Source organism: Tachypleus tridentatus, chromosome 11 (assembly GCF_004210375.1).
Source record: "Tachypleus tridentatus isolate NWPU-2018 chromosome 11, ASM421037v1, whole genome shotgun sequence".
In the NCBI taxonomy this organism is placed as follows: Eukaryota; Metazoa; Arthropoda; class Merostomata; order Xiphosura; family Limulidae; genus Tachypleus; species Tachypleus tridentatus.
In genome coordinates, this window is record NC_134835.1 from 39471646 (window position 1) to 39495643 (window position 23998).

The following is a 23998-nucleotide window of genomic DNA, read 5'->3' on the forward strand; positions in this document are numbered from 1 at the left end:
TTGTCCATCACACAACCTGTCATTTCTATACAGAGAAAACTGCCGAAAGGTGACTGTATTGGCAGGTTTTAGTAATGTTTCTTGTAAGGAAAGACATACAGGATGGTAGGAAGCAATCAATATTTTGATGTCATCCAGATTACATGGTAAACCTCAACAGTTCCATTATATCAAGGTGGCCATTTTTAATGATGTGTAGGCAAATTGGCTGGAGAACCCTTCTGTTTACGACCACATCTTTTTTCCTTACTATCCTTATTCGTGGTAGGTTTATGGTTTGGTGTTTCATGGCGCAAAGCAACTACGCTGTGTGCCAAACATCTGATAAAAAGTTAAAATTAAAGTAAAATTATTACAATTCATAAAAAGAAATTGAGGTAAAACAAAACAAAGCTTAATTTTTAAATTAAAACATAAAGGGGATTACATCCAATTTTTACATCTAGTTTACAGCAGTAAGAGAAAAACCCCAGTAATACAAGTTGTAAAGGATTTTCTGTAGCATAACTGTCATTATCATAACTCGCCAGGATGACTAACAGGTAAGTACAAAAATCAGCATTTGTCACCTGAAGTTGAACTTTCCATTCCTGGTTTTGAGTTATTGGATGTTATAGCCATTTTCAGAAAGAAAGTAATATAAGTTTTAAAAGACTTTTAGCAATATTTTAATTATTATTTCTCACTAGGATGACAAACGGTAGTTGAAACATCAGCATTAGATACATGAAGTTGGCCTTGCTAGTCCTGGTTTCGAATTATTTGACGTTATGGCCATTTTCTAATTTCAAATCGAACTAGATTGACTTTGATTCTTAAAAGGGAATCCCATTAAAAAAGGTGTAATGTATAAATTAAAAAACTTAAATGGCATTAAAAAGATTTATGGCCTTTAAAAAAAACTGAAAACATTTCTAAAGTGGACAATGTCACCATCGCTAATAACACTGTCTAACGTTACGAATAAACCTTGGGGCAAATCATGTTTAAAATGGTGCCATCATTATGACTCTCAAAGATGGCAAGACAGTAAAATGTGGTTTTATGAGACCCGCATTTAAGCAGACAACACATTGGTGCATAACTCCTACATAAAAGAAAACGATAAGTTAAAAACTGTGACCAATGCACAGTCAAGTTGGGACAATTTTATCTTTCTGATCCTTACAGAAGTAAGATGGCCAAAGTCCGATGGAGGGTTTTATTTGGAAAAAGTTTGTTTTCACGTTGCTCGCTCCAAGTTGACTACCAATTGGCATGAAGTCGAGCCTTGAATACAGGACCATAGTCCATGTATGAAACAGGTACAGCAGTGACAGTGCCAGAGGAGACAGATTTAGCTGTGGTGTTGGCAAGCCCGTTCTGCGAATACCAAAATGGCCTGGTATCCAGAAAAACTGGATAGAAGTAGATATCAAAGAGAAATTGGCCAGTTGGATTTGAATACCTGCAAGAACTAACAAAGCAATTCCAGGGCCAGTAGAGAACTAAGCAAATCAGTATAAATAGTGAAATTTGAGTACTGCTTAGCTACTATGTAATCCAGGACAAGAGAAATGGCATACAGTTCAGCAGTGAACACAGAAAGTATAGAGGAGATTCTGTGTGCAACCACTGAACCACATCAAACCATGACAGAGCCCACAGAGTCACCTGATTTTGAAACATCTGGATAAATAGGAATGGAAGAATGGTTCAAAAGATGTTCAGCAAATAACAGATAGTATTTCTAATAAGGAGTATTTGCTTTTTTCAGATGACTTGAAAAAAGGTCACATTTGTGGACTGATATAAGCCATGGTGGGATGGGCTGACCAGTGGATTCTGCAATGTTATCCAAGGACAGACCTCATTCATCTAACTGGGCCCGGATACAAAGGCCAAAAGGACCAATGGCAGATCGTCTGTTCTGAAAAAACATGGCCAACCGAGGAAGAAAAACACAACCCCAGGTGGGATGCTGTGGTAAGGAACAAAGTTTTGAAGCATACAGTAAAGAAAATTGTAAACGGCAGAGATGTAGGGGAGGTTTATGAGACTCTGCGTATAAGTTCTGAACTGGGGAAGAGTGGAAAGCACTGGTGCAGAGTCGAAATCCCTGATGATAAATGGGGTCCAGCATTTTCAAGACTGTGTTCCTGGCAGAGCAATAGACCAGTGATCCACAGTCTAGTTTTGATTGAATAAGAGCACAATGTATCTTTAGCACAGAACATTGATCCACTCCCCAAGTGATGGAAGAGAAAACATGGAGGATGTTCAGTGCTCTTATACATTTGACCTGTAGCTGCTTGATGTGTGGTATAAAGGTCATCTTACAGTCAAAGATAAGTCACAAGAACTTTATCTCAGGGACCACAGGAAGCACAACTTCACCCGATACGGAATTCAGGACCAGGGAGAATACCTGGTTGGCAGAAAAAGTACATGGAAACAGTTTTAGAAAGAGAGGAGCTAAAACAGTTTACTGTGGTCCACTTCAGTAGATGATTGAGGGCAGTCTGTAGCTGCCACTTAATATATCTAATGTTTGACGACTGACATGAGATGTGAAAGTCGTCAACATAGAGCCCGTTTGCAACAGTAAAAGGGAGTTGATCAATGAGGGACTCCAAGTTCCTGTAGAAAAAAAGTGGAAAGCATCGAACCCAAACGGACTTAGAATTGCTTGTCCATTAAAAGTTTTTTAATGAAAATGGGCAAATGGTCACATAACCAATATAAATAGAGGTCTCGCAAAATGTCATACCTCCATGTTGTATTATAAACCTTCTCAATGTCAAAGAATATTGATACAAGATGTTGTTTGAGAAAGTCTTCTCTGACTGATGTTTCATGTCAAATCAGGTGGTCCATGTTGAAATGCTGTTGTCTGAACCCACACTGGGTGGGTGAGAGGAGGTTGTTTGATTCTAGGAACCAAACAAGATGAGCATTAACCATCTTCTCTAAAGTTTTACAGAGACAGCTCATCAAAGCAATTGGATGACAGTTTGAAGGAATGTTGGGATTCTTCCCAGGCTAAGAGAAATGTAGGACAACAGTCTGGCACCAGGCATCAGGAAAAACTTTCTCCTGCTGTTTTTGAGCCCTCCATACCAGGTGGCAGACAGGATTCCAATTCCACCATGGACGAGGATATTATGAAAAACGTTTCGAGGTTTTAGGAATACATTGAGAAGCTTCCTCTACAATACAGTCAGTTACTGATGCCATACAGTCCTCTCTTGATGACTTGCAGATAATGGCAGGATCAAGTTCTGTGAGAGCAGTGAAAGAGGGCCAGTTTGCTTGATCCAGCTTCTACTGGGGCATGTGGGTCAGGTGGCATCAACCACAGCCAGTCTCTCTCAAAATTACAGGAAAATGAGCACTGCCTCATGGATTGTCAACCCTCCATGAGAAATGGGAGAATAATGAAGGGGAGCAAATTGAGAAATCAATAGCATTAAAGGACTGACTAGGTGCATGAAAAGAAGTATAAGAACCAGTACTGAAAAGAGATAGGTTGTGATCTGAGAGAATGTGCTCTACAGAGCAACCCCTCTCATCATTTTCAGCACTTCCCCAGAGGGAATGATGCCCATTAAAGTACCCATGAATAAAAAGGGAGATGGCAAGTGTTCAATGAGAGTATCAAGAGCTGATTGATCATACGTCTCTCTATGCGACAGGTAGAGAGAACAAACAGTGATGGTACGACCCAAGGAAACATGGATGGCTACGGCCTCCAAGGCCATAGGGTGAGCACATGCTGGTCAACCAACAGTGCCAACCTTCCATGCACTCATCCATCACACAGCCTGTCATTTCTGTACATAGAAAACTGCCGAAAGGTGACTGTACTGGCAGGTTTCAGAAATGTTTCCTGCACAGAAAGACATACATGATGGTAGGAAGCAATCAGTGATTTGATGTCATCCAGATTAGAACGTAAACTTTGACAATTCCATTGTATCAAGGTGGCCATTTTTATTTATGCACAGGCAAATTGGGGTGGGAGAAGATGTACCTGAGGAAACACCTATACCCGAAATCAAAGGAAGTGGATCTTGGGGTTTGTTGGAATGAATGTTAGGGGCAGATATGGGTGTTGACATTGATTCATCAACGTTTTTAACCACAGAGGTCAAAAGACATTTCATTTGGTTTGAGAATTATTCTTTTGGAGGCATAGAGAGATCCGTCTGCACTCTCACTGTGGTAGTGGAAAGAAGTGCAGCAGCATGCATCTGAGATGAAGTGGTGGACAGCAACTTTTGAGCCTCTTTTGAATCGTTTTCAAATGCTACACCTCTTTTCCTTCTAAACATTTAGGGCAAGAAAGAAAGTAGGATGGGTGAGATCCATTGCAACTGATGCAACAAGGGTCTGTTTCACACTTATAGGCATTATGGTACTTGCCAATGCAAAGAGCACACGTCAAGAAAATACAACATGATGTCTTCGAGTGACCGAACCGCTGACACTGGAAACATTTGAGAGGGTTTGGAATGTTTGGCCATACCTTGCACTTAAGATAACCTCCTTTCTGGATGTGATGATGTAAATGTTAAAATGAGGATAGTGGTCAGCACCATTATTCCAACTTTACAAGTGGAACTACCCCTCACTGCAGAAACTGCTTGGGTGGAGAAACCAGCGAGAAACTTCAACGTGGGGATTTTCTTCAAATCCCTCTCAACAACAACTTGTGACGAATTCAAAGTAGCACGAGGCATAACCTCAATAAGTATATTCCCAATCACCTTTGAATGTAAGAGGAGTTCAGTGTGTCATGGAGCCTTATGAGGGGACGCATTACAATGCCAAATAAGGACACTGCAGCAATGCCAGGGTTTCGTGAGCACTGTACCCAAACACAAGATTCAGATGCAATGTCCACAACACCTACTGAGAACATCCAACACTGGTACTTGGTTGACCCTAGCCCAAATGAACCAGCCTATTGACCCAATGGGGGACCACCCCAAGACAGACCATCTACAGAAATTCAAGGCCAAAGTGGTGCGTTAGGGTTGGATCCCTCAACCACCAGGATCCTCTCCTCTTCTTCACTGGTCACCACTCATGGCAAACATGCAGGTTGATGTTGAGATCCTAGAGGAGGTAAAGTAAAAGAACAGAATCTTCCTTGGGAGGTCTCCTCCAAGGGGTAGTATGGTAGAGAAAAGAAAAATAAACTACAAATGGGTCATTCCATGTCAAATCAACCATGGGGCTGTAGGTGACCCCCACAGAATGCCTTGAAAAAATTCAAATGTGTTCATCTACCCAAAAAATGAACAATTGCCAAATATTAGACCAATATCTCTGATAGTTTCTGATTTACAGCCCTGTAAAATTTAATTATTTTGTTTTTTATTTTTGGCAAATTCATTTTTGGGCAACTTTGGCTGCTTAAAGCTGCAAGAGTAATAGTGGTAGAAGGCTGAAATTTGCTACACTGACTGAATTAATCCCACAGAATTCAAAAATGGTCTCAAACCAAGTTTATCTCTCTCAGGATTTACATAGTGAGGCTGTAAGATCACCTGAAAACTCAAAATCATAAAAAACATTGGTTTATTTAATAAGCCATAGCTCTAAGACTTAATATGGTACAAAGCTGAAATTTTTTTTCAAATACCCTATAACATATTAGTTGATAAATCAGCAATTGTTGTAATTAAAAGTCTGTTAGATCTCCTGTAAAAACTTAACTACATGCAACTTTTTATGATTTAGCTAAAAATAGTCCTACTTCAGGCCACAGTTTGACCATGTCACCAGTTATTCAGCCTTTTCAGATTTTTACCATATATTCTTACACCTCTGAATATGATCTACAAAAAAAATCAAGATGGTGTTCAACCTACTTTTTGAGTTATAATTTTTTAAAGTATCCTCTGACCATACGTTTATTACTTGAAAAAAACAAACTTCAATTCAGGTGTGTTACTGTATGCAAATATATCCATGCACTTTTGAAAAAAAATATGAATCCCATTGAAATATTCTAATTAGCCTTTACCAAATATTCTTACATCTCTGAACATGATCTACAAAAAAAAAATCAAGATGGTGTTCAACCTACTTAGTTATAATTTTTTAAAGTATCCTCTGACCATAAATTTTTTATTTAAAAAAACATTCAGTTCAGGTGTGTTACTGTGTGCAAATATATCCAAACAATTTTGAAAAATACCTGTCAGAATTTTATGAATTGCACTGAAATATTCTAACCAGCCTTTCACAATGTTAAATAATGAAGTTGTAAGAAACAAGAGAGAATTAATTGATTTCTGAACAAGTTTATTGGCATAACTGGTTAGATCACATGGCAATGCAAATATATTGTGTATGCATTAGTTATGCAGATATGGCTGACTTTAAGATTCATAATATAATATATAAAAAGGTAAATCAGACACAAAAAGCACAGTGCTACAACAGGGGATAACTGAGAAAGATTACAGTCACACTAAACTGAAATAATCGTAACAATGAAATGTTTCAAAAACTGCTTTGGCAATAAATTAGCCTTAACAACGTCAAATAAACATTGGTTTGTTCTGACAACTTGAATAAATTTCTGAAATTTGAGTTTGATTATGTTGAGATCACTGACTTAAAACATAGTGGCGAGCACTACTGCCTTGCATGGAAGGTGCACTAATCAGACAAAGAATGTGCTGAAAAGGAATCCAGTTTTCATCTTTACGTGACCTTGCAGGCCATGAGAACAGTTTATTTCTTGATTTCTTCATAAATGACACCAACACATCGGAATGTTCATCTGATCTATATTTTATGTTTAAGTGACATGGACCAGCTAAATGAGTTCCTTTTCTGCACTCAGGTAAATCATGCATACCCTCCATCTCAGTGGTTATAATGGTCTGATGACCCCTGAGATTACGTCACTGGCTTTTATACTGATCCATTATTGCGCAATAAATTAGGATTATATCATCATCAAAATTTTTCAATTATTAAAAGAATCTAGCCATTCTTGTGCAATGTAACCAAACGTGTCTGGACAGATTTCTAATATTTCAGGACGATGCAAGAAAAAACGTCACTGGTCATACAGTATATGATAATTAATTAAATAAATATTGCAGATGTATTGTTTATCTGAAATTAAACTAATATCAGCTTGATGAAGAATAGACAAATACTTCTGGTACTTTTTCCCATTGAGCTTTATTGCATTTATATATTCAGTTGAAGTGAAAGTTTTTACCAGAAGTGAATTTTTGTGTAAACCATTATTTGAGTAACACTGAAACAATCAATAGGACCATGGTTTCCTACACTGACTGCAGAAATAGGATCTCAACATTCCCAAACTACCATTTTTTTTTACAAATATGCAATTCAAATAAATCAATTATTTTATTCAGACTGCCTGTTAATTTATTATTTTTCACAACCTTGATTTTTTTTGAAGATCATGTTCAGAGATGTAAGAATATATGGAAAAGGCTGATTAGAATATTTCTATGGGATTCATAATTGTTTTCAAAAGTGCATGGATATATTTGCATACAGTAACACACCTGAATTGAAGTTGTTTTTTTTTCAAGTAATAAACGTATGGTCAGAGGATACTTTAAAAAATTATAACTCAAAAAGTAGGTTGAACACCATTTTGATTTTTTTTGTAGATCATATTCAGAGGTGTAAGAATATATGGTAAAAATCTGAAAAGGCTGAATAACTGGTGACATGGTCAAACTGTGGCCTGAAGTAGGGCTATTTTTAGCTAAATCATAAAAAGTTGCATGTAGCTAAATTTTTTTACAGGAGATCTAACGGACTTTTAATTACAACAACTGCTGACTTATCAACTGATATGTTATAGGAAATTAAAAAAAATCAGCTTTATATCATATTAAGTCTTAGAGCTATGGCTTATTAAATAAACCAATGTTTTTCATGATTTTTGATTTTCAGGTGATTTTACAGCTTCATTATGCAAATCCTAAGAGAGATAAACATGGTTTGAGACCATTTTTGAATTCTGTGAGATTAATTCAGTCAGTGTAGCAAATTTCAGCCTTCTACCACCATTACTCTTGCAGCTTTAAGCAACAAATGTCGCCCAAAAATGAATTTGCCAAAAATAAAAAAAAATTAAATTTTACAGGGCTGTAAATCAGAAACTATTACAGATATTGATCTAATCTTTGGCAATTTTTCATTATGTGGGTAGATGAGCACATGTAAATTTTTTCAAGGCATTTTGTGGGGGTCACCTGCAAAATTTTCCAAAATCAGGATGATTTGACATGGAATGACCCAAATATCTACCTTAAAAAAAAAAATCATTTAAGAGGTTCTGCAGATTATGCAAACAAAATATGAAAATTATAAGATGAAGAAAAGTATTTTTATATATCTAATGAAAATTACCTTGCACTTGATTTAAGAGTTTGAATGCAAGTAACTATAACAGAAAAATAACACGTTTAGTAAAAGAACTATACAACCATCATTATTTGTGTACAAGATACAATCTTTAACAAAAGTTTACTAGTTTTTGAGAAGATATGTTAAGAAATCTCAAAGCTACTTCATGCAGTACTGCATAATTTTGGTTTGGTTTGTTTTGAATTTTGCTCAAAGCTACACGAGCTAGCCATCCTATTTTTGCAGTGTAAAACTAAAGGGCAAGCAGCTAGTCATCACCACCTACTGCAAACTCTTGAGCTACTCTTTTGCCAATGAATAGTGGGATTGACCATCACATTATAACACCCACACGGCTGAAAAAATGAGCATGTTTATGTGACTGGGATTCGAACCCTCGGTCCTCAGATTATGAGTCGAGTGCCTTAAACCACGTGGCCATGCTAGGCCTTTTGTACAAGTGAAATTTGTAACTCAATTTCCACAAGCCCAATGTGAAAAGATTAAGGACTCATGATATTTAAGTTAAAAACACAATGATAAAAATGTAGAAACTGAGATTTTTTTTTATCTACAAGATCACAAGCTTTGAATAAAGTCAAAGACTGGAGGTAGTATTAAATAAAAAGAATAAAATATATACTTATATTTTAAGTTTTACAATAAATGTGGTTCATCCAAAATTTAATTCAGTTTTGAACTATAAGTCAAACATCCAGATGTTTAGTTTCTCACCAAAGAAACTTATCTGCATCAGGTTTGTGTTAAACATGACATATATAAGCAGTCACAAACAAACCTTGTCATTATATTCAGTTGTGCTTTCAACAATGGCACAGTTGTCTTCTGTTGGTGGGACAGGAGTTGCAGTGGCTGATGTGCTTCTAGTATCTAAAAAAACATAAAGAGTCAAAAACAACTTTCTGAACTCAAAATCATAACTTCAGATAAGGTTTAAGTCTTGGTATTATCAAGTCTTTCTTGATGAATGGTTCTTATGGACCTCTTGCTGTGCCAATAATATCAAACTCCTGAAAACTGACTGAAATTTGTTAGAAGGGTAATTGATTCCTTATAATTAGGTAGTGCTAGACTTAGGTGGAATCTTCATAGATGGGAGATGGTTATTAACCACATAATACGGTTAAATGTTATATAAAATTCATATCACTGATTTAGGATGTAATCATGCACAATGATTAAAAAATATAATTTAAAGTTTAAACTTTATGAAACACATTTAATATCAAATCTTAAACTATGATCAATAATCCATAAAAACACAGCAAATCCTGTTACGCTATTAAAATACAGATGCAAGGAAACATAGATGACAAAGTATAATTCTTCTGAATAGTGTATAAAAAAACAGAAATATTCACTAATGTTATTCAGTTTGCACACCAACCTTTAAATAGGAGGAAAAAAAACCAGAAATATTCAGTAATGTTATTCAGTTTGCATACCAGAAATATTCAGTAATGTTATTCAGTTTGCACACCAACCTTTAAATAGGAGGAAAAAAAAACAGAAATATTCAGTAATGTTATTCAGTTTGCCCACCAACCTTTAAATCGGAGGAATGTTAAAAAAACCTTTAAATCAAAAAAACAACAAAACAGAAATATTCAGTAATGTTATTCAGTTTGCACACCAACCTTTAAATCGGAGGAAAAAAAAACAAAAGGAAAGAAAACTCTTTAAACTAAAAGCTGTCTACTGGATTACTTGGTTTTAATGAAAAAATAATATTAAAAAAGACAAAAATAAGTATTTGAGATATCAAAAAATGATTTGGGTCATTTATTCTTTCTTGTTCTCGACAAATCAAACTACATTTTAATTGTTAGTGACTTCAAAACATGGATAATTCTCTCCTTCTTTTATATATAAAACAGAAAAGTGACATTCTAAAGTTTATTTTTTAATATCTTTACTCAGGTACTATTAAAATGAAATGATAAATTAATTTATTTCACCTTCACACATTGATGAGTATCAGCAAATACTAAACTTAACTTGCTTTATAAGGTGCAACCAACATTCCAATCACTACTGCATATTTGTTTTTTTTTAAATAAAATCTGACACAAAATGATGCTTTGAAGTACTAACACATAACCTTCTGCAATGATAAAATGAAAATATATATATATACACACACACACACACACACACACACACACTATATAGGATACATTTTATAATCCCATGTTGTAGGATCTTTTTAAAAACATGCAGTGTATTTTGTTTAATTTTAATGTGTTTTGTTTATAGCTTAAAAATTTATGGTTATAATATATACATATATATTTTTTCATGAACACTCTGCTCAAATAAAGCTACAAAAACTAATTAGATATTAAAACTACATGGTATCAAAACCAAGAATTTTACCAGTATCTTCATAGTTGTTGAAAGGATGTGCACTGATTGAGAATGGAAACAGTGCAGACTGTAAACGCTGAACACAATAGCAACACTGGTGAGAGAAATATGTGAGAAGAAATGCTGTGGCTGTTGAAATTAATGGGCTTCCTGAAATTAAAAAAATTGCTTCAGTGCATCAGAACAACCGATTTATCAAGCACATTAAAACTGTACCATAATTATTTGTTTAATCAGTTAATACTTACCTAGATCGAATTATTTCGTTTACCGCAATGAAAATTTTTTATTATTATCTTTGGCTTCTAAAATGATTGATTAAACTCTTATGTCACTATTGGTCCAGTGAACATTAACATTTTAAGCATAACAAAGTGTGATCCAATTTCGATGGAAATGATCCACTTGTGTAAAAATACATATGATGTTAGGTGAAAAACCAGTACATGATGGAGAAAAATGAATATGATTTTTGGATTCAGTGTACAGAAATGACCACTAAATATGTAAAAATATCAAGACAGTGAAACCACTGCAGGCCTAAGTAATCTATAGCATGCAACCTTGTGTTTCTTATACCAGAAATTGTCCTGAATATCACACAAAAATATCCCACAAAATACAACAGCAATCATAAAAAATGTTTTAAAAATTATAAATCATTAGCTTTATTTAGTATACATTTCATCTTACATGTGAAAACAATCAGTATCAGTCATACGCATCTCTTTATAAACATTATAACTGTTAGACATTAGATTGACTTGAGAAAAATTTAACTTTAGTATGGGAACATATTACGCACACAGGACCTCACTTCCAATTGTACTTAGGAAATCACTATTAACTTTCTTTTTCATTTATGCCGAATTCCACGGTTTAATTTCTTGCTCTTCTGAGCAGTAACAGCTTTTCAGATCAAATACCTTAAATGGCACATGACTCACTCTTATACTAATATAACCATTCAGTATGGGTACTGAGTAAGTCGATTTTATTACATTACTCAACCATGAACAAAAATTCAGACCAATGATTAGTCAACAACCCTTAACTACACTAAACATCAGTTCAGATAATTGATAAAACACAAAATGAACACAAATGTAAACTAATATGAGTGCAAATCTTACCAGTAGTTTGTAGTCGATGAGCACACATAACAGTCATCATCGTTAACTTGAAGATTAGACTACTGTCAAGTTGTTCAACTCCCTCATCTTCATCTTGTGAGTACTGTATGGATGTGACACAATGGTGGAAATCTTGCAGTATGTCTTGGCAGAGTGACTCTATACTATAAATCACAATGAAATAACTATAGCTTAGATCATTTAAGGGATCTGCAAAAGCTAATTACATATCCATTAAATAAGTTTCTATAACGGAAGTTGTGGAACACGATAAATGATTAGAGGCCAATTGTAAAATGACAAATAACCAATATGTTCTTGAAGCTCAAAGAAACTACTAAACCAAATTGTCATGTGAAACAATAAGTTTTTACATTATTATTTTCTAATATTACACCATACTTTTTTTATGTCTCTGTAATGCAAGATAAGTAATTACCTATATGCTGTTCTAGATCTGTGGTAATGACTTTTGAAATACTGTCCTAGATCTAGGTCATAACAGTACTGTTATGACCTAGATCTAGGACAGTATTTCAAAAGTCATTACCACAGATCTAGAACAGCATATCAAGTGCCATTACCAACTAGCTCTAGAACAGTATTTCAGTACTGTTATCACTCAGCTCTGGAACAGCATTCCAAGAACCATTATCACCTTGATCTAGAGCAGTATTTCAAGTATGATTACCACCTAAATCTAGAACAGCATACAACAGTTTTTCAGTGTAAGAAACACAAAAATGCTCAACATATTTATACCACGACAGCAACTTTCTTCTTTAATTACTTACTTTTCTTCTTGACAAATTAAAAAGTCTTCACAGAGTTTCAGAAACCTGGCCAAAAATCGTCGGGTCACAAGTTCACTGAGAGATGAAAAACAAAACACAAAAAAATGTAATCCAATATTATAAATTTTTTCAATAAAAATATACATTTTGAGAAATAAAATTTATTAAAACCATTTATGATTAATGAAACAGAAATATTCTTTAATGTTCAAACCAATTTTTACTACCAAATTAGGTTTAAGACACTTTTTTTTCAAAAGCAAATTCTATGAAGAATTAAAATATTTATGGTATAGGAAACCAATATAACTCAGTGACAAGTGGTAAATCAAAGGTTATACTGAGTTCCACATTTTTTGAAGCATCTTAAAGAGTTTATCTGATAAATAATTTAAAAGAATAAATTAGTAATAAAGAAAAAAATGAACGTAATTACAAAAAACATTTATTGAACATTACAAGTTCTTCAGAATTTCATTTTTAGTAGGCAAAAAAAATTATTCATGTAATTACATTCACTTTTTTATTTATTATTTAAATTTTCTGACAACTGAATCAATTACCAATAAGCTAGTAGTATTAATTCTACAATATTCTTCAAATTACAAAAATATAGATTTATTATGATGAGTTAAAGACAAGTAAAAATTCAATACACTACAGAAAACACTTAAAATTACAAGTAGTTTTAATAAGCATAACTAACCCATCTCTCTCTTCTGTGTTGTCCAATTCCTTGAAGGTCTGAATATTCTTCTCAAAAACACGTTGCAAGTTTCCTTCTGCACCCTCAAAGGGTTTTGGTGATTGCAGACTAAACAAAATTGAAAACATTTAACAGTACAAGTCACCTTTGGTGAAAACAAAACAATGTGATACCTTCAAAACACTGATTAAAAACCCTAGAAAAACAATATTCTAGCCTTCTTGTTACATAATGTCATAAAATAGAAATGCTTTTTATTAGAGAATTTTTATAACATTAAAACAGAATCCTTTTAGATGCAAAAAGTTAACATCTTCCTCAACTGAAAATGTATTTCCAATAATACAACCACTGATGCTATAAGTAGAATCCCACATTGAGAAAGGACAAGTGAAGGTACAGTCACAACAGAAAACATCTGTACAGAACACGTGTACTTAGTTTTTATATTAAAGGTGGAATAGAATATAAGTAATTGTCAGTACAGGCCACCCCTAACCAGGCAGCTGAAGTTCCACAACTCAGAATTGGAATTAAGAGGTTGTGGTACCTATACCCCATGTTGGTGCTTAGGGCTATTAAACCACAATGTTGTTCACTTTTGATTAGCTCCCAATCTGTAGCCATGGTTGTTCACATCACCAGAATCACAATGAGAAAATAAGCAACAACTAAATGGACATTCTTTTTCTTCCACCTGAACAGGTCTAAAAGGCCACATCCTAAGTTCAGAATGATGGGATCGTGTATGTCCCACTCAACCATAGGAACAGAACTCACCCAGTTTAGAATTATGAACATTCATCTTCTCTCCCCAACAAAGTGGACAAGGAGTATGCTGCTTGCTCCAGGAATTATGGAGAGGACGTGGAACTTGTGCTCAACCAAGGATAGGACAACTTCGTATTTGGAATTATGAGGAGATAACAGACCACCTTCCACGAAAAATATAAAAAAACCAACATTGCTCAAAGAGAAGGGTCATGCACTCCCCAATTAAAAAGCTTTGTGTCAAATTTGAACTGGAATTATGAGTATGTTCCCAAGGAGACTGGTACCACTCCTACTGACATCTAGGGAAACATCCAAGGACCCTAGAAAGAGGGCCTCCAACTTCATCCTGTTCTCCAAGAATGGAGGAATACACTCAATTACTCTGTAGGAAGAAACCTGTGTCCACCACCCCAGCGACTGGAAACTAGAGGTAGTAAGGACTCTTAAGCTCCACTAGTAGAATATGGGAGAGTAAAATGTAATTGGGGAGCCTTGAGGAACAGTGCAACAGATGAATCAAGTTCCCTACATTTGTAAAAGCAAACCAATCTTGATCTATTCAACCTGATGATCAACAGGGATAGACAAGATTCCATTTAGCTTTAATCATGATTGTCTATGATAGGCAGTCCATAAACAGGTAATACCATCTAGCAAGTGTCTAGATGGTCTTATGGAATACCTCATTTCGACAGTCTGTTGCAACCTGTAGTAATTATAGAAAAAGTGGTTGCTAGTACAAAATTTAGAAGAAAAAAAAAAGCATACCTGACTGGACAACATTTGCAATAGAGTGGGATCGACTGAAAAACAGAGACCCTGGAAATAAAGTATATGTTTGAGGAAAATACTCATCCCTGATTAAAATCTAACAAGTATGGTCAAAATAGCTAATGGAATAGTCAAAAACCTTCAGAAGAGGAAACTTGCAGATAATGAAAATAACAAGATAAGTCAGTATTAATAGTAGTCCACATACCAACCTGCACTATGTCTTGCAGAGGGCAATTCAACTACTCAACTTTTGACATAAAAATATGACGAATCAGGTGAGATGTGACACACACAAGATTCCTCTCCTGTATCAATAATTCATTATAGGCCATATGAATCAATTTGCAAAGCCACATTGTGTGGGTAATGGAAGATAAGTCATGGGAAATAGTAGAACCCCAATTAATAAACAATCAATGAATAAACAATAAACAAACAATGAGTTTGTACAAGTCACAGGACATTTGAGGGTTCTGACAAGACATTAATGATAAGGATTGGAGAGGTCATAAAGGTCAGAAATTGCTGGTACATGGATTGATGAGGAGGATCTTTCCCCTTCCCTGGCTGCCAGTCTTGGCAAGAAAAGATCTATTGAAGTAAAGAAGGACAAATATTGAATGATCAAGAGTCCTGTGTCCAAGTTGCAAACAACCCCAACCAATGATTTCCACAGGCCAACAACAAAAAATACAATTTAGAAGAATGATGAAACAAAGAACACAAAGCTCAGGGATCAAAAGGAGGACAAGCCAATGGGTGTAAAAACAACTGTAAAATCCCAATTTGGTAATTGAAATGATCATTTAGGCTGAAGAATACAAATGAATTTTAGTAGACCTGATAGAACTGGGGATTCAAAAACCTTCTGATATTTAGAGTACTTGGAAATAGTGGATACAGATGCCTTGTATTAAGCCACCATAAATAAAATAAGTTCCTTCTCAAAATCATAAAATGGGATATGGTAGATACTTTTGGATGAAGAGTTCAAATTTCTTTTGATACAGCATTGATGAGATATATTCAATTTCCATTTATTGGCTTACAGAGACTTAGTTAAATAAAGAGAAACCTTAGAAGTTAAATCCTTATACTGGATAAAGACTGTATAATTTCAAGCATGAAGATTGAGTTTCCAAACATATGGATGGAAAATGTTTGATGGAAGTTGTCTCAACAGAGACTACTGATGAGGAAGAGATAGAGGTGGACATTCCTGAAGATACTGAAAAAGTGAGAATACACTTTAGCTGACCAATAAGGTGCAACTAAGAGAACATGACAGAAGTTGAATGAACCATAGTCAGAACCCAGGGTAATAACTTAATTGGGGGAAAGGTATACAGATGTAAACCTGTCCACAGTTCTGACTGAATACATCTTCTGCAAATGTTTGAGGATGAGATATCAGAGGCCAAAACAATTGCAGTTCAGGATTCCAATCAGTTGCAAATGCACTGATTTTTGTAGACGTGAACTGATAGCAAATCCACCAAAAAAACCTTATGATGTAGCATCCATTTCTTTAGAAAAATTAAATTACAATTTTGAGACAAGTGATTTGCAATTAAATTCATCACTCTTGGAACCTGATATACTAAAAGACTGATACAATAGGAGTGATCCCAGTAGAAAACATCTGAGCAATGAGAACAAAGGTCTCAAGAATGTGTGTCTCTTTGCCAAGAAATCTGAGATACCACCATGGTATTGTAGGAATGTATCATGACAGTTTTTCCCTTTTAAAGAAACAGACCTTGAACCATTGCCCGATGTACTGCAAGAAGTTTGAGAATGTTGATTTAATGTTTTAGTAGGCCTAAAGAATACAGGTGACCAGAAACAGCATAAAACAGCACTGTTGAAGATATATGGTGCTGATACAAGACCAAATGATACAGCCCAAAACTATAGCACCTAAACCTTGTGTACAAATCTGTAAAAGCACCAGAAAGATTCTGCTACGGGAATATAGAGATAAGTGTCAGTAACATAGAACTTGGTCATTCAGAGCCCTAGTGCAAAGTGCCACCATAGGTTGAGAAAAGATTCTATTGTGAAGCAAGAAGGATCTAAAAATTGGTTGGGTTGAGACAGATCATTAATTGGATGCCAATATCCTCTCTGTTTGGGTACTACAAATAAATAGGAACAAAACTGTAAAAGAATGGAATCAATCCACTCTACTGCCTCTCTTATGACCTGGAAATAAAGCTCCACTCACTGCAGATATGTTGGAATTGAAAAGACAACAGGTTGAGCAGACAATGGTGGAGGTGATGTAAATTGAATGATAAACCCTGAAGCCAAAACATGGAGTATCCATGATCAGTGATGTCGACAAAACCCACTTGCAGAGAAATATATATGTAAAAACGGCTTGTTTGGATTGAAAAAATTTTTTACTTAGAAGAGCAAACAATGTTTTGACCTTCTTTGGTCATTGTCAGGTTCACAAATGAGCTGTTTTTACATATATATGGAGTATCCATGGATCCCTGGTGAAAGAACCCCAGATATCACACTACTACTCCACCCTTGGAATAGTCATTGACACCATTTTTGTAGATCTACTCGAGTAAAAGATCTTCAAAAACAGGGACAGACCCTATTATGGGAAACAACAGACTTCAGAACCAAAGGAGAGAATCAAGAAACACTACAAGCCAATATTCCCAAATTACAGACAGAAAGGAAAGAAGTCAATGATAATAAAGAGAAATTTAAAAAGTCTGTATCACAATTCAGGATTCTAACATCTCTGGAACTTCAGCAAATAACATGTAATGGAGGAAAGGAGCTTCCCGTAACTTTCTAAAGGCAAATGATGATAAACTAATCCTTTCTAACAAAGCTTCTCCACCCAAAAACAGACCAACCAGGTAACCAAGGAAAGAGAAGATGACATTCTGACTTAGATAGATGTCAGAAAAATTCTCAACTGATATTCATCTTGCTTCAGACAAAACTTGATTGAAGATAAATACTTCAGGACAGTCATGAGAGGAAGATGAATCTCAGAAAACTGTGATCCAAAGGTCCAAATGGAGGTCCATTAGCTGGTAATCTAAACAGTCTTCCTCTTGGAGATAAGTCAAAGTATGCTGATCCAACAAACATGGGGGACAAGGCAGAGCTATCCTTTCATGTAACTGAACTGCAAGTATCCCAGCATGAACAACAATATCAGGAAAAGGAAAAAAAACAAGTAAACACTTGTCGTCCCTTCTGTTAACAAGGAAGGAGTAGATTCAAATACAATAGGAGAAAATACCCAAAACCTTATAAATCCAAGTAACCAAGCTGTTAGGGCTGACTTAGTAAAAAACAACAACAACTAGAAAAAGCATGTATAAATTCTCACCAGTTATTCCAGGCCATTTGCAAAAGCCACCTCAGACAAACAGCAGATAGCAGAGGTGAAAGAGAAGAGATCTTGTTGACCTCTGTAGTAGAAACATTTAAGTTACGAATTCATACTTATTGAAAGATTTTTTTTCTGTTAAATAATTAACAAATATGAATGTAAAGATAACTACAGAAATGTCAACTGGATTCAAAACCATAATGTAAATAGTAAATAATCACAATGCTCCTGTTGACAGAAATCTGTGCTGAATGCTTTGTCAATAAAAAGTTATCACATTATTGGAATGAGATCCTTATATACAGTACCTAGATAGAGGGCACACTGAAGTTTGTGGAAAACTTTGCAAAATAGAATTTGTCGAAGGCATTTCAGTGGGGTATAAAAGACTGAAGCAAGCATACTCACTGCTTAGATAAGCAAAGAAAGGAAACCCTAGAGATCAAGAAATAGCTACAGTATTAGTGAATGGTAAGCATACTTTGAAATTACGATTTCAATATGATTAAATAAAATACACAAATAAGTGAATATTTACATGTAAGGTTACATTTAACATTTAAACAAGTTCTCATTGGCTCAATAGCAGTACACGAAGTAGGGCATCTTGTTCAGCATTTAGTTTTTTCTTCTGCAAATCTGCAGGAATACACATTATCTGACAAAAAGTTTAAAGGTTTACAAAAATATATGACTGAGTACCTGAAGAACTTAGGATCATTTTCTGACAGCAGAGTTTGGAGATTGTTTTACCCTAACTTAGGCAATGGTTGTTACATTGTTGTAACATGTTATGTATGGAATATTCACTACTCACAGAACTTTTGTGAAGAACTGCTGAAACAGCAAGGAAGAATCCTCAAATATTTGTTCTTGTTGATATGGAAATAAAAGTTGGAGTCAAAGTTAACCTGCAAAATGTAAGGTAGCAAAATGTTCAAGGAAGTACAACTGTAGCAAGTGTGGATGTGATCACAATGTAACCATAGTTGCTCAAAAACTTAGCTAAGGAAGAGGTCAAAGATGTTTCAGAAAAGATGTTGTTGTCAGGTGCCCAAAGAAAAGTATGCCTGTGTAGTACAGGAGTGGTAATCTGATGGATGTATCCAAAATAGAACAGTAGAAGAATTCAAGATTAGGTGATGAATGGAGAATGTAGAGAAGTGCAAGAAAATTACAAGGATACAAGGACTACTAAATGGCACGATAGCATGACCAAAGCATACAGACAGTCAACTTTTGTATGACAGTAACACCTCAGTAACCACTCAGACAAAGGCTTACCAATTTGTGGATTTGATGGTATACCAAAACAGACATATTTACAGTCATTGAATCATATCCAAACTTTTGGATTGCCTGAATGAATTGTAAACACCTACCAGCGTAAGTAATGATACGCAGCATTACACCCTCCTGCAGTCATTGCTGTTAATGTTCCTAGTTGATTATGAGGCATTCCCATAGAGGGCTCCACAGCAAAAGCTTGATAATAGTAACGCTTGGCAAGATGCACGTTTTCTTCGTATCCAAGATCACTAGTATATCGAGCTACAATATAATAATAACATTTCATCATAAATAAAAACAGTATAATCCTTTATACACTATGTTTCTCTATATTTCTCAGCATAATTACTTAAATACTCCACTGTTCTAAGGGCTTGAAACTAACCTTTTTTTTGCTAATATTTTAACTAATATGAAATGAAAAACAAAACTAAACAAAAACCATTTGAATGCATTGTTTTTTGTTATTTTATCCTTTGGAAATCCCCTTAAAACATATAGAAGATTGATATGCAACGTGTTACAGAAGAAATTTACCAATCAGTTTTCATAGTGTTTTTCTTTACCAGAAATTATGCTTATAGTAAGCATCTGTTTGTTTGTTGTTTTAAAATTTTAATCATAATTTACAAATGGTCTGAATATTCATAATTTTGCCTGGATTATCATCTGGCAAAAAATGCAAGAACTTACTGGCCTTTTTGCAGCTAAGTAATGAAAAATTCTAAGCCTTGGTTCCATATAAATACATGTATTAGCAGTACATATAATGTAATGCTATTAAATTAGATATATAAAAAAGAAATGTAATCTATCAAAAAATATAACAGCATAGTTATGAATACTTTCTAAAATACAAACCAATATTTAATCTATTGGCTTAAATATAAAATTTGATAAGACGTATTTAATAAAATAGATATTAAGCAAGTAGAAATCAAAACAGATGTAACATAACAAGGATACAAAAATGTTTAACTTAAGATATACAAATGAAACAAAAAATGTTTTGTTAGGCAATTTATAAATTTAAAATATTTGGCATCTGTACATTTTTTATAGATAACTATATCATTTACTTAGTATTTTGTATATTCAACCTGTATTGTACCACACAAAATACATGGGTTAAACGAATAGGTGAGGGATCTGTAAGTTCAAGCACAGTCAATTCTAATTTAGAAATGCTGATTAGAAGAAAGGTAAACAATTGTAATCAATGTCGTTACTCTTAACTGACTAGCTGGATTGATTTTCTTAATTATAGTCCTTCCAAAACTGAACATCTTTTTATCATCAGCCTGGCAAGAAAATTATATGGTTACATCCACCCAATTTAATTAACATAGTTCATAAAATGATAACATTAACAAGAAAAATATATAATTTCCTAATTCCTGAAGTCTTACCAAGATCCCCTAAACAAATAAGGAAATGATGACAAGCTTGACGACACCATTCCTGCACAGGTTCTTCAACTTCACGATCCTTCTGACGTTTCTTCCACTTTTCTGTTTTAAAAAAAAAAGTCATCTTACATATAGAAATACATGTAATCAACACCTAGACCAGTGTTCTGTAAAGTTGGTGTTGTAAAGTTTTTTTGGGGGGGCTGCTAAAAGTGGTCTGGAAACAAAGATGCTAAATTAATTTTAATTCTAAAGAAATAATAAGATAAAAAAATTATTTTGAATTAACTAAATGATGCAGGATTTTGAAAGGAGGTGTTACTGATTTTGTTAAGACAGTGTGTTTCTACCACCATGTTAAAGTAGTGGGAGAGGGGAAGTGGAGTAAACTTCACTTAATTCCGAGACTCGAGAGTGCTAACTGATTGTATTCACACTGAAGCACCTACAATGTAGGCACAAGTTAGTCTACATTCTCTTAACCTTTTGTAAGATGTTAATAACAGAAGTTATTGGTTGGGGAACTTCAAACGTTTTTATTCACATCAAGGGACTCTCAGACAGAGTTTGGGAGTCATTGATCTGGACAGATGGACAAAAAAAAATTACATACTTAACTTTCTGCCTTTTGTTTGTAAAAAAATTAAAAAAATTTTAAAATTAGAAATCGAATATATAAGTCAATAAACAGGATATTACATAAGTGACACTACATACAAACAAATCGTTACAGATAATTACATGAACAAGTTAACGATGATGAGTCATATTAACATAATAATTACCAACCATTAATAATCACTCCAAGTATAACCCAATAAAATATTAGCTATACAAGTGACACTATGAAAACCTGTGACTTGAAATTAGTAACCATGAGAACCATAACATAACTAACCTCACTGGAAACCAAAATTAAAATTTTCCTTATGCAAGATCCTTGTCAAAGTGAAATATAAAATCACAAAACTTTGATCATTAAACTTTAAAACCGCAAATTATGTACATACTTAAGACATCTAAAATAAAAAAAAAACAAATGAGAGATACAGTTAAAAATGTACCTTTCAAGTAAATAGTTCCAAAGTGAATCAAACAATTTTCTTATTAGGTCACGCATCTGAACAGGTTGAAACCATACCAGACTACTGACTTTCAACTATTGAACTTGTATTTAAAAAACAGGCAACATTTCCATGTAATATTCAGTGATACATAGAGGGTAAAAAGATGTTCATATTTTGAATTTAATCATGAATGTGAGATTAACCTTCAAAGTCTAAACTTTACTGAATTTAGAGAAGAGATCATATAATAACTCAAAAAAATAAAATTAAGTGGTCAATTTCCAACAGTTCTTGTTCACTACATACATTTGGGAACATGTCACTGTAAGGAAATGTTGACCAATAAAGAAATGTTTCCTACTAATTATTGCTCTATAATATAGATATCAAATAATGTAAAAAATACACTTTTTTAAATTGTTGGATTTTGCTCTGAAATGGTTTTATTTATGATAATTTTTATATTATTAAATAAATAATATATCAATAGCTACTAATAGGCCTATGAATCTTTCAAGTGTAACAATGAAAAATATTAACAACAGCATTCAATTTCAAAGAAAACACCAGACTTACTGGATTAATAACACTCTTAGTTTATGAAAATAAAATCCACACAAAAATAAAGCATTTGGAGTATATTCTACTAAAAGTAAACCAAACAAACAAACCATGTGAGATTTCAGGATACCAAAACGAAGAACACAAAAACATTGCCAATCCAAATAAGGAATGCAGTGATTACAGCAGTAGGGGTAAACTAACTTCTTTAAATTATGTTAGGTTGTAATATTCCACTAGAGTATTTCTCATTCCACAGATACCAGAATTTCAGGTGAAGAAAACAAATTATGGATGAAAATACAAAATCATCCTAAATGATCATGTCTTCTCATCTCTTTTAATCTTGCAACTGTAAATGAAACTTCTGACTTATAGCTACAAAATCATGTTAATACTCTAGCTTAACTTAAATGACATGATACTTTTCATATTAGTCAATATTAATTTAAACATTTACCAGATACCTATAACTTTGAAATAACCTATTCTGATTCAAAGTATTTCTGGTATACATTCTTACACACTTAAAAAGTTGTGATAAATTTTTAATGAATTTTCTGTAAGTAATTCCCTCACAGTCCTTCATGTTGGAACACCGTCATATCTCGTTAGCACCCTGATCTATATCAAGGTAAAAGACTTAAAATAAGTGGGTTTATTTCCTACACTATAAGAAAACAAATTTAGGTGGTGCCTTCATGTTATAATTATGAAAGTTTACAATACATACAGTGTACAATTTGTAAATCATCATACAAAAATTACCTTTTTTTGTCCCCTTTTGTTGCCATATAAAAGGGACATCAACATTTCCTTCTAAATCCAAATAAAATTCTGTTTGCAGCCGAAGTAACAAATGTTGATAACTTCCCATCCCTGCTAAAAGATGTCGGGATAGCTCTTCATTTCCTTCAGTCACAAGTTTCTAGAAGTACAGAACTTCATTGTTAACTGGTTTGTTTGTTTTGAATTTCGCACAAAACTACACAAGGGCTATCTGTGCTAGCCGTCCCTAATTTTACAGTGTAAGATTAGAGGGAAGGCAGTTAGTCACCACCACCTACCTCCAACTCTTGGGTTACTCTTTTACCAACAAATAGTGGGATTTATTGACACATTATAATGGCTGAAAGGGCAAGTATGTTTGGTGTGACAGGGATTCGAACATGTGACCCTCAGATTACGAATCGAGTGCCTTAACCACCTGACCATGCTAAGGCCTCATTGTTAATTTTGATTACTATTATTAAGTATTAATTAGTACTGATCCCAGTAACTTTCTTTTTCATTTCTCAATTTATAAATTCTTCAATATTTTACAATAGGAAATGT

General features: G+C 34.1%; 1 protein-coding gene across 2 annotated transcripts in view; it reads right to left on the reverse strand.

The window, feature by feature from the left end:
• LOC143231972 (nonsense-mediated mRNA decay factor SMG5-like) overlaps window positions 1–23998 on the reverse strand; it is a 72267-nt gene that overhangs the window by 36743 nt on the left and 11526 nt on the right. For both annotated transcript variants that reach the window (XM_076466891.1, XM_076466892.1), the window contains 8 exons: window positions 23432–23591; window positions 21036–21137; window positions 19719–19887; window positions 13419–13526; window positions 12713–12787; window positions 11919–12082; window positions 10795–10935; window positions 9197–9288 (listed from right to left, as the gene is read on the reverse strand). In XM_076466891.1, coding sequence (XP_076323006.1) covers window positions 9197–9288; window positions 10795–10935; window positions 11919–12082; window positions 12713–12787; window positions 13419–13526; window positions 19719–19887; window positions 21036–21137; window positions 23432–23591 — 1011 coding nt within the window. The remainder of the gene's footprint in view (window positions 1–9196; window positions 9289–10794; window positions 10936–11918; window positions 12083–12712; window positions 12788–13418; window positions 13527–19718; window positions 19888–21035; window positions 21138–23431; window positions 23592–23998) is intronic.